This window comes from Poeciliopsis prolifica, unplaced genomic scaffold (genome assembly GCF_027474105.1).
Source record: "Poeciliopsis prolifica strain line A6 unplaced genomic scaffold, Auburn_PproV2 SCAFFOLD008, whole genome shotgun sequence".
Classification (NCBI taxonomy): Eukaryota; Metazoa; Chordata; class Actinopteri; order Cyprinodontiformes; family Poeciliidae; genus Poeciliopsis; species Poeciliopsis prolifica.
In genome coordinates this window covers 11,521,076-11,533,850 of record NW_026562383.1, presented here as the reverse complement: position 1 = coordinate 11,533,850, position 12,775 = coordinate 11,521,076, and the positions used below count along the sequence as shown (strand labels likewise).

General features: G+C 35.8%; 1 protein-coding gene across 1 annotated transcript in view; it reads left to right on the top strand.

The window, feature by feature from the left end:
- The first annotated feature begins 592 nt into the window (after positions 1-592).
- eif2b3 (eukaryotic translation initiation factor 2B, subunit 3 gamma) overlaps positions 593-12,775 on the top strand; it is a 31,035-nt gene continuing 18,852 nt past the window's right edge. Inside the window, exons 1-3 of the mRNA XM_055033539.1 lie at positions 593-884; positions 2,720-2,885; positions 6,446-6,603. Of these exons, the coding sequence (XP_054889514.1) occupies positions 2,738-2,885; positions 6,446-6,603 (306 nt within the window). The 5' untranslated portion in view covers positions 593-884; positions 2,720-2,737. The remainder of the gene's footprint in view (positions 885-2,719; positions 2,886-6,445; positions 6,604-12,775) is intronic.

Genomic DNA, 12,775 nt, shown 5'->3' with positions numbered 1-12,775 from the left:
GTTACTCAGCTCTATGCATTGGGAGCTCTCAATCATGAAGTCTGGAGAAATGGGTATGAGGCATCTGTCTGCTAATGTTCTCACAGCACTTTTCAAGTACATTTGAATGAATAGTTCTTGCATGAAAACCTGTTAATGTCCTCTCAAGTACAGTGTCAAAACATTTTGCGAGCTCACTGTTATTTGCTTGACCACTGATGGAATGTGTTTCTTTATTAACTCAAATTACGAGCTGAGCAACACATGACTATGATCATTTAAAAATCATGAATGACTTTTCTTTTAATTTAATTGTGCTATTTTATGTATTTTTACCTGTTGTACATAGTCAAGTTACAGTGTAATATTGTTGAATAAGCTGAAATAAAAAAAAATCTAACAATATCCTCATATTATTATTATTATTATTATTATTATTATTATTATTATTATTATTATTATTATTATTATTATTATTATTATTATTATATTATTATTATTATTATATCTAAAATATGTAGACGTCTCTATAGAAACTGACATTAATTTTTTTGTAGGAACCACATTACAGCGGGAGTAGGTTTCCTGTCGGACAAATTTCACTGAACGCTCCCATATGTCATCATTCAATGCTATCCGTTAGCATGTTTCACAGGCTTCTTCAAAAATAATTAAGGACGTTGTTCATTTTTTCTCACTGTATTACAGTTAATCTATTGCTTAGCTACGCAGAGACGAGTGTTGTTGCATTTACACTGTTTATCGAGCAATGGTGTTTTGCGCATCGATGTTTTGTAAGTTAGCTAAATGCTAACTGCTACGGTGATATCTCGAAACTTACATGCGTCTGTCACCGCTGTCATACAGAGACAGGAGATCATCTCGGATCGAGAACACTGGCACAGGTAGGCATCGTTTACTTAATTGATTTTAGATACTTTATTTTCTTCCGAGTGCCTCTTTGATGATATATTCGTTCACTCATCAGTGGAAGACCACTTGCTGCCTGTTGAAATCATAATTGCCTCTGTGTGCATGCTGTGCCAATGCTTAAATATTTGACTGAAAGTGGCGGATTTGCATCGTGTTCGTTCTTGGCACGTATTAGAGTCCCATCAAATGAGTTTAATCGATCGGTTTTTGCAAGTTGCGACAAATGTTGAAGTAGTTTGTCCATGCATGCAGTATTGCAGTATTGTATTTCCAGCTGTTGACACAAATCTATTTTTGGACCTAATGCCAATAAATCGTAAATATTTTACTATTTTTCATTACGTTGCATAGTTTAGACATTTATTCCATTAATTTATACATCAACTCAGTAGATGACAGATATTTATGTTCTACTCATCCAAACATTGTATATAATATATGTGAAAGGGAAAGGGTCAGCTTCAGTGGAAGTATTCAGCCTCAATTAACCATATAAAACTGACCTATATGATCATGTTTCCTTGTTTTGTGTGCGCTGAACAGAATATCTCCACATCTTTATCAAAATACAGTATTATAAGCCTGGAGGGTGCCAGACTTTACTTGTCCCCTCACCAGTTTAAGTGTCATTTGTTTTTGTTTTTTTTGTTGTTTTTATGTAAAACAAAAACAAACAAACAAAAAAAAGCACAAGAAATAACCCCGACAGCATCAGATTGTGGCTAACCTCACCATGAAGGTTGTTCTTTGAACTTTTTCAAACTAAACTTGCATATTAATTTTAAATCTTTTAATTTGTGTATGCTGAAACCATTAAATTGCTGCTTTCAGTTTTGCAGCATCGATATTCTCTTAGTTCAATGATGCCTTAGGTCATATCTGTAATGCAGTTTGCATTATATCACACTTTTAGATCCACTAACTGATGTCTTACTTTGAATTTAACAGAAGCGCAAACAATTGATTAGTTGTTTTTAAGATTCTGTAGTGGGTTTAAGTATTGTCGGCAATACTTAAATCAAAATACGTTCCAGTAATGTAATTACCGAGTAATAATTTACATTTTCTGTCAACTTAACATCTTTTAATACAAAAATACGACCCAACCACCAGGCTTTGCAAGTGTTCTGGGGTAAACCCTGCATGGTAACGTTTAAAATTAATGTGGACAGATACGGGTAAAAAATGATTAATACATATAGTTGGCAATGAACAGATGAATAGATGAAGGCAGTCCACCAATAGCCCACCATGTTTTTGTGTTAAAAATGTTAAAAGTTACAAAAATTCAAAGGGCCATGAGTCGGCATAATAATTTGGAAATAACATGTGAGGTAGGTGCAGGAATGGTGCAAGTGGTGTGCAGCCTCTTGCGTTCAATTCATTGCTTTAACGAATACATCCAGCTTAGACTGTCTTTACTGTTGCTGGTATATAAAAAAAAAACTATTAAGAAAAACAAAATGAACACCAGGAACCAGGCAAGTAAATCCTGGCAAATAATTCACTGGTTGAAACTTTGATTTGTTTGTTTTATTGTTATTACAATAGTCCCACAAATATTGTGCTAAAATTGTAAGTCCATATCAATCGCCCACCTGGGGTGGGCGATTGTTTAGATGGCAAACAAAGCATGGAGCGAGCCACATGCTTTGTTTGCCATTAAAAAAAACAAAAACTACCTTCATGTTGGGATTTTTTCAAAGTCATAAGTTATGTTGACTATATATGGTCTTATTGCTCAACACTTATTTATGTCTTTTACTCTAAAAATGTCCAAGATGTAATTTTTTTTTGTTTCTTCTAGCCTTTTCTTGCAGACACCATGGAGCTCCAGGCAGTGTTGATGGCGGCTGGAGGTGGATCACGTATGACAGATCTGACATACAACACTCCCAAACCCATGCTGCCTGTAGGCAACAAACCACTGATGTGGTATCCCCTGAACCTGCTTGAGAGAGTGGGCTTTGAAGGTGAGAACTAGGGTCATACATATGGTCCCCACCCATTAACCTACTTTCACTGTATGTATTTGAGATTCTAAAAAATGTTCAACAACATTCATCTTGATTTAAAATGTCTACGATGACATTGTAAGCACAAATAATCTGGCGTCCAATTTAAGCTGCATAAAATACGGTTCCAGCAAGCTGTGTCTAATCCAACACACTCTATCAAACCTGGTGTTAGGAGCTTCGTGTGAGCTGTGTGCCCCGCTGTCAGATTAAATGTCTTTGTAGCAGGGGCTGGGGTTGTTACAGGGAGCTCATTCTTGGTTTCCATATAAAATGTAAAGAAACAAAATGCTGCAAGTTGGTTTATTTGGCCCACATGAGAAGTCTGGAGCATAGAGTGGAAAAACCTACCTTGAAGAAAAAAACTTTACCTCTCACTTACACATAAGGAATTTAATGTGTGTGTGCGCATGCATGCGTGTGTGTGTGTGTGTGTGTGTGTGTGTGTGTGTGTGTGTGTGTGTGTGTGTGTGTGTGTGTGTGTGTGTGTGTGTGTGTGCGGCGGTCTAGCTTTACTGTCGCTGTGAAATCTATGATTTAAATCCTAAGTAAAAATAACAAACAAAACAAAAGAACAATAAGATCAATGTTTCTGAAACACACATATAAAAGGATAAAACACAACACAACTTTTTAATACACTAATCTAGATGTCCTTTGATTCAATGTTTTCGGTTTTCTCCTTAGAAATCTTAACTGTAACCAGAAGGGATCAGGTTTGAGTTGTCTTGGTTTTGTTTCTCTAAAATAATTAGTTTAGTGAGATCAAGCAAATTGCCCCCATTCATTGTCCCCGATAAGCATTCAGAAATCATATTTTGTTCTCAGTTATAAAAAAAAATGTCATTGTTTAGCTTAAAGTCTGGCTCATTCCTCATTTTGTTGTGATTCAATATTTACAGTGATATGTTCGATAGAGAATGATCAGTGAGGTTTGAGAAGGACATGCACCATATTTGTCCAGATTAAGCTTTATATGTACCAGTATGCTTAAGCTGGCAAATGAAATTTCCTCTGGTTGAAAAGTAGCTAGTATTAAACAAGAGAAAATTTTGCTTAGATGATTCAGTTTCTAGATTATTTATTTACTAGAAAAATTAAAGTGTTGCAAATAAAAATTTTAAACAAAACCGATAAGAATTCAGGATTCTGCAGACGTCTACTATCTGAGTGCAGTGTAATTTTTATGCCTCTTAAAATGTTGGACTTATTACCCGTGAGTATACAGCATGTGCAGCTTTATTGGCACCCCAGTAAAGATGTGCAAATCTTATTTTAGTTTTATATTTCAAAATGAACTAATCCATCTTTTACTCTGATTACATCTATTCAGGAGAAAATCCTACATTGTTATATTTACAAAAAGTCAAACAACTTATTTCAGTCAGTATGTTTTTAAAATGCTTTGACATTTGGACGTTTACTACCAATTCAGCAACATCCAAATATTTTGTTAGTTTTAACAAAAAAAAGTGAAGGAAAATTTCTATAAAGTGTAATAATCATTCCCACCTAAAATTACTATAATCAGATCTAGACATAATGTATCAGGTTGACACCTTGAAAACATTATTCAGTTATTACTCAGACATTAAGCAAGAAGAATGCTGAAGTTTACGAGTGTTTAAAGAGGTCTCAATAGAATTAAAAATCAGCAATTTATAATCTGCAGAAAGTAGTCTAAGAGTGGATGAAGTTGAAAACTACTACACAAGTGCCGAAGCAAATTTACCCTAAGAGTAGTCCATGAGTTGCTAAAAATAGTCTCTAAAAATGATAAAATATTATCACAGATGGGACCTATAATAAGCTGTGGGTGCTGTTAAAGTAAAAGCTCTGAGAAAAAAAAAAAAATACACATTTGCTTTTCCTGGGAGTTATGCAAGGAGGAAACCTTTCTTTTCTAAGAAACACACAAAGGTCAGTTAAACAGAGACAGTGGAGACATGGTTTGACATGTTTAATGATGCTATTTTGAGAGATGAGGCTAAAATTTAATCACTGGGGGTTTCATGCATGTAAGAGTACAGTTTTCACACAGTTGTTTTTTTGTGCATACACACGGTTTAAACACCGTTTAAACCGTGTTTCTTCTGCTCACTAGAACAGAAGAAATGTTTGCTATTTCTTCTGCATTTCCAGCATTCCAGGAAATTGATCAAAAACCACCTGTGAAACAGGGAGGTGGAAGTGTGATAATTTATCACAGGTCTTTGTAGCACAAGACCTGGACAGCTCACCATCAGAGAATGCACCATGTATCCTAGTGGATACATAGTGTGCAGAAGGTGCTTGAGAAAAATGGACATAAACACACAAAGCTAAGAGAACTTTATTCTGCAACATAACAATGACCATATAAGTAAATTGCTGTAGATTCTAGAAACTCCTGGAATAACTCAAAACCCAAATTTTGATCTGATTGAGGTCCAACAGAGTGGCCCACAAGCTGAAAATCCCACAGCAGAAAGTGATGGGGCCGTGTTTATCCCAGGAGAATAGCACTCTTAGGATGTCCGAACCTCTTCCTTAACTTCAAATTAGATTTTTGCTACATTTAAAAAAAAAAAAAAATTTAAGTACAAATACACATTATTTCTTGTGACAAGAAAAATATTAAACATCAATCTGTGATCATTTAGTAAGGTGTTCTAACTATAATTATGCCAAACTCAAGTTTTTAACACGCACAGTGAATAGGAGGTGAACTACAAAGTAACAAATATCTCTGAAGCTCACTGTGATACATTTTTAATTATGAAAATGATAATGAAGAAACTAAAAACATGAATTTGAATGACACATCTGCTGGTTAATTAGCTTGGTTATTTCAAATATTTAAAGTGTTTTGGTTTTTAAAGTTTTACAAAAAGAATAATTGATATTTCAGCAGATGTGATAGAAGAGATATGAAGAAATAAATATTCAGTTTCTCAATTCTCCTTGTTAAAAATAATGATTTTGTAGATGCTGCATGTTGTGAAACCAAATATTTATGAGTTTGTCTGAGCTATGTGAGCATTGTGTAGTCAGGTGTGTTTTTCCCGTCTGGACTTAAAGGCCAGATTTCTGCCGTTTTATGCCGTTGCAGGTTCACAAGCCCAGCCTGATTAAGGAAAACGTTCTACTTTCCAGACTTGACAATAATCTGGACTATTCATTACCTGTAGTTTGGTATTCCTCTAAAGGAAAGTTGCTTTCTATCAGTAATCACTCTGTGTGGCCAGCAGTTTACTATGTGCTGCCTCCTAGCCAGAGCGTTGCAATTAGATTTTACTGGGCTGACACAGCTAGTCTGAGCAAATGCCCAGTAGAAACGGCTTAGAGGCGATGACTCTTATTAGAACAGGCAGACTCTGCAATCTTTGGATTTATTAAGTAGAGTAGCTTGGTTTCTAGCCAATGTTGAAACATTGATTTGAAGTTTTGTTTTACTGCTACAGTAATATTTATTTTCTTGGACTTGTTCCTCTATATTTATCTAACAGGGGCTTGTTTTCTCTGGGTTGTGTTTTTAGAGGTTATAGTGATCACCACTAAAGAAGTCCAGAAGATGATGAGTACAGACTCTAAAATGAAGCGGGACATTAAGATGAAGATGGAGGTTGTTTGTGTCCCAGAAGATGGAGACATGGGCACTGCTGATGCTCTCAGACACATTCAGCAGAAGATCAAGGTTTGTTCACTTTTTTTTAAACATGCAAACAGAACAATTTGTTGTATTACAGTGCTCCTTACACAATAATTATGTCATTTCCAAATGATAGTTAAAGATATCACCATTTTTGTATCATCCCTATATAAACTTTCAACCAAATGAAAACAGATGGATTGATATTTGAGTTTCTCATTTTGAATTTGTAAAAAAGCAACCTGCTTAGTTGTCATCTGCTTAGAGGAAAATAACAAAGAGTGAATGGTAATTTAAGAGGGTGTGTGTTCTGCAGAGTCACCACCAATCTTGTTTGTACCCTTCTCCATTTGGCTGCCAGGGCTGCTGAAGTGCTCCATTTTTCCTTTATTTTCAAACACACACAAACATTCACTCACATAAACCCCATGCTTGATTGCTATCCATGACCTCCCAACTTCAATTTCCAGTCCATGCCCTGTATCCTGCCTGTTGATCCCACCATGCCTCCCCTCATCCAGTTCACTTTAAGCATATGAGCTCATGGTTACAACTCCAGTTCCCTTTGCTGCCAGTTTACCCGATGCACCATTCAGTCTCATGCAGGGGATGTGCACATCTGTGCAACATTTGTGTTTGAGTATGTTGGGGTGATTATGCTACGGTTCTGACCTGCCTCATATTTGTTTGACTGTTCTGTGCATTTGAATTGTGGGTTCCTTACAGAATGAGTTGGATTTTGTTTTTGAGTTTTATGTAATTAGAAATGCACATTTTTTAGGTTGCGATACAGAACGTTAACAGAGCTGATTAAAACTGTTTAGCAGCCGTCCGCATATTTTCATTTACGTTTATCAAAGACAAAGACACACAGGACGAACAACCAGGCATGTAGAGGCTCAGTCCTGATGGAAATTTAAAGAGGCCAATTCGCAGAGTGAATGTGGGAAAAACACACTACATGCAGAGAGCCAATGCATGCACAAGCAGGACATGCTTACAGCACCAGTCTCCTCATTATTCTCAGCTGTCATTTCAAATGTAAAGGTTGCATACTACTTTCTTTTTTCTATTATAAATATGCTTATTACTGCCTTTTTTATTAGTTTAAACACCTATGCTTCGGTATTTTAGCTTCCCACACTGCATTTTCTTTAGAATAATTTAGACATGCTCCAAAAAATAATTTGAATCCAAAAAGCATGAAGTTTATGCACAATAGCTGTTTTATTTTTGATTCTTAGATACCAGTAATACGCAGATTTTTTTTTATCTTATTATTTTTAATAGATTCTATATTAATAAAATGTTACACTTAAATTTCATTTTGTAGAGTGTTACACACATTTTCCAAATCTGACATGTCTGTACAGATTCTTGTTACTGCTAAAGATTTCCTAGATCGAAACTTTGTATATCCTCATATAAACACACTTAAGGAAACTAGCCACTGCTTGCTCCTATTGAGAGTCGCTCACACTTTAATCCTCCAAGCAGTTCACCAGATTAGGGGCATTGAGTTACACACACTCACACTCTGCGAGGTGATGAGTGAAGAAGTGTACCCATGGCCTGCCAAATCCAAGCAGACAGATCTCCCCATCTGTCAAAGAGATGCATCAGTGCAGTATAAAAAGCCCGACACACCTACTTGTGTCTTTTGGCAAACACCGTCCCATGAGGGGATTTGGTTGAATCTAAAAACAAAATACTTACAGGAATCAGTGTACACTTAAGAGCAAGCACAGTGGGTCATTCCTCTTGATTAATGAAAGAGAGATTACAGGCAGCATATTTTGATTTGTTCACTCATCAAACACTGAAGTCGCACAAAGGTGGACGGATATGCTGATTAATGCTTGGATCTTTCACAAAAGGCCAAACAAGTGAAAGGAGTACTTAATATGCTCTTTTTTGCTTTGTATGCTTAAACCCTCCTTGACATTTTATTTTATTTTTTTTACGATCATTCAGGTTTAATTATGTTGGAAAATCGGGGCGCATGAGCCAAAAGAACCAAATGTACATTGCGAGCTTTGTTTCAAAGTTCCTCCTTTGGTGTACAAATGTTAGTCAGGTTTTAAGACTCAAGAGAAAAGGTGAAGAAAGACCAGCACAAGAGATGGAGCAGCGAGATACTGCAAACATACAAGAGTGAATGTCTGTTTTTATTGTATAGCTCACACCACACCCTCTCGCTTTTGTTTTCTCTTTAAGAATTGTGTGTTTAAGCCACATAGCTATATTTGAAATTTAAATGGACATCTTTGATGCGTTGAAAGAAAAATTAAGTCTGTGTCAAGACTTTGCTCCGCGTTTATACAAATACGGTAAGCCACACAGCACAAGACGAAATGGATCTACTTGTGAGGATGGCTGGTTGTCATGATGACACTAGCAAACAGTTCATTTGGAAGGGAAGTGATGTCGCAGATAGATCTGTGTTTTGTTTTAACATGTTAGAATGACAAACCTCTATTTATTCTGGGTGATTTGTTGATATGAAATTAATCAGCATGTAATAGTGAATACCAATAACTGAATTTTAAAGACATTTTTAAAACTTTTAACAAAAAAAAAAAGAAGATGCTTCTTGTACATTTATATAAAACAGAACTACTTTTGCTTCAGTTACAGCCGCAGTTCTTTTGTGGTTTGGATGTACCAGCTTTGCAGAGGCAGTGACAGAAATTTTTGGCAATTATTCTTTTCAAAATAGCTCAAGTTAAATCGGATCGGAATCTAATCAGTATTAAATTCTTGCCAAAAATCCTCTTTCAGATTTAGGTCTTGGCCTTTCTAATACAGGGATGTGCTTATATGTAACCAATTTCATTCTGACTCCAGCTGTATATTTAGGGGAGTTTTCCTATTGTAAAATAAAAATCAGTCCCTTTTCCAAGCCTTTTGCCTCAAAGATGTTTTCTTGCATGACTGCTCTTTCTTCAGTTCCATCTATCTTCACTAGCTTACCTCTTTTTTTTTAAAGCAGAGTATAGCATTTCCAGGAGTTAATTAGGCTAAAAAGTGACATTTTGAACTCATTTGACCACAGCCACATCTTTGTCAGATCTGCTGTGTCTCCTATGCCTGTGGAAAACTAAGATCAGGACATTTCATCATCATCTGTTAAATATTAAAAGATGGTCAACAGATTCTTTCACCTGTGTTGTGGATCTTTGCACCTTCAGTTACCATGGTTTTCTTGGCTACTTCTCTGATTAAAGCTCTTCTTGCCAGGCCTGTCAGTTCAGGTGCATGGCTGAACTGACAGCTTCGACAGTAGTCGGCATATAGTTGTGCTACTGTTTCCATTTTCAGATTATGCATTTAACAATATTTGGGAATAATCTGAGCCAAACCCTGACTTAAACGTCCTGTAATCCGTGCACTTCATGATGTTTGTTGTCTGTTTTCCAACATTAAATTACACACAGCTAGGCTCAATTTAACACATAATGGACTTCTGAATACAGTTTGTTTCACAAAATTCTATTTCAGATGTAACGTAATTGGAGAAGCTAAATATTATCTGCAAGTCATACTGCCCATAAAAATACATTTCAATCCATCTGTTTCCATCCACTTTACAATTATGCACAAATTTGTGCTGTTCTGTGACAAAGTAATCAAAGTTTATTGAGGTTTATGGTTGATTGAAAGTTGAATATAGTATTATATTTTTATAGTTTTGCTAGGCACTGTCTGCAAGTTACTTGAAGCCTTTGCAACATGCAAGCAAAGATCTGGCTGGATCCAGCTGGCAGCCTTAATTCATTTTATATTAGCTTGTTATTACCTTCAAGTTTCTTTAAACAAAACACAATGTATCATTTGAGTCCAATTACTCAAAGTACATGATAACATAAAGCAAACTATATATATAGATATAGTCATACTGGAGACATATTTATATTTGGCACAGCGAAAATGTTTTGAACATTATGACTTGAAAAAAGTTTTCTTCGCGTGGTCAAGATTGTGTACATAGCTCTGGGTTGAAGTCACCTAGCACTTGGATAAGTATGCGTCTGTGTGTGATTTTGTAAGCATCAGTGTGTGTGGTCCTGACCTGTCTACTGATCCTGGCTGTGGAAAGGCCAAAGTGCCTTTGCCTCTCCAGCTGACTCCACTCTGCTGTCGCCTCTAGAGTGTGTGTCTGTGCATGTGCGCGTGTGCGTGTGTGGCCACTGTGTAAGCACATGCTCTTGTGTTTTGTTTCTGAACATGTGTGCAAGCTTGTCAGTGTGTGATAGAGAGACAGAGCAGAGTTGAAAGATCTGAGTCTGTAGATCTTCCGCAGACACCTCCTGCTTGAGCCGGGCCTCTTCCTGTCGCCGGGTCCGGATCAAGGTTATGAATGAAGTTAATCTCGGTTAACTTGATGACCCTTAATCCTGCTGATACTGCTCTAACTTAGATACACTTAAAGAACTGCTCGAAACTCTAAATCATTCAGCTGAAATCAGCAACTCAGTCCTGTCTGGAGTTCTGGAACAGGCTTGAATGAGAGTCGACATTTATGAAAATCTGAAGAGAAAAAGCATCATACTGAATACAGCAAAATGTAATTTTAACGAATGTCAAAGTGGGAACCACAAATATATTATTTCAGAACAAACAAAGAAGTCATACATTTTTATTATTTTTTGATAAACTAAGCATAAATAACTGCTAAAACAATAATTGTGAACTATAAATTCGCTAACTACTGAATATTTAAAAACTCATCAGTTATTTCAGAGCCTCATTCTTATGAAAAGGTTTAAGATTAACTCTCATTGTGGTTTGTTAACTGTTCATTAGAAATGAAGCTCTCCTTAATTTTCTGTTTTGTCAGGAGGCAAGTATTAACCAGTAATAAATCATTTACTTATGAAGAAGATTTGGGGGGGAAAAATGTCTTTACTTGGTTTTTTATTGGTTAATCAGTGATTTGTTCAGGATTAAGTCATCATTGTTGGAGTAACTGTGGATCACTACAATGAATAATCAACTGATTATCCACTTATAGGTTCGATTCCAGCTTCTTTCTCCTGGACTCATCTAAATATCAGTTCATGAATGTGTGAATATGGCTCTAATGCAAAGCACTTTGAGTCACTAGTATGATTAGAAAATGCAATAAATTTTGTCCATTTATTATTAAACAATGTTTACGTTCAGCTAGTAAGATAATGGTTTGTGATTACTTTACTAGATTAGTCCAAGCTAGTTAATGTTAACTACCAGCTTTATCATTGGTTCATCATTAGTTATTGTTTAGTAGCCATTAGTTCAGGATTTATTTATTATCAGTTAATATTAACTAGCAGTTAAATCATCATTTATTTGCACAGTGAATGAGCTTTCCAGACAAAACAAGTGTTTAAAATTGTATCGTTTGTTGGCGGACTGCGGTGGTTTTAATTATATATGAAGCAGTCTGCAAAAAAAAATATGTATTTTATAAAATCTTTGAAATTTCTGGATTTTTTTCTAGTTCAACATGCACTTTTGTGCACTTTTTTCTCTCAATCTGTTTCTGTGGTAAACAGAGGAATCATGTCTGTCTTTGAGGCTTGTGGTGCTAATGGTGGGATTAGTTCACATGCCGACAGCCTTCATCATTGGAGACACAAATGGATAACACAGATGCACAAACACAGGCATGCCCACATGCAAACTTCTTTCTTATGGTGGAAGATTAGAATGTTTATTGGAATTCACAAGCTTTGCGTTTATTTAGATTTTAAAACATTTGTTTCTTTGAATAACGTTGTTTGACCTATTTTGTGTGGTTCTTGAGCATATCAGAAATCCTGGCCCGAGGTGAGTATGTAGTGAATGCAAAGTCTGTTAGGAGAAAACTTTGTCATTTTGAGGTTTGTATAAACGCATCTGCACATGTTTTAAAATCTTAAATATTAAATGAAATTTAAGTAAAAGAAAAATTGTGCAAGACAGCTTAGCAGAATTAAACCTTCTCATCATAGCACACAGTTCTGGTAATCTAATGTAATTTTCAATCAGTTTGCACAAAATAGTTTGCGTGAAACATGCCTGACATTTAATGACTACAATGACATAAACTTTATCCCAAGCTCTTACACCTCACTCAAATAATGTTCTTTCAAGAAGTAACCATTCAGGTAAAGTGTGTCTTAATTGACTTTAAAGTGGTATTAGATTTACAACAGCATGTATCGTGAAGGCTCTTATTGTGAAGGTGCAAAGA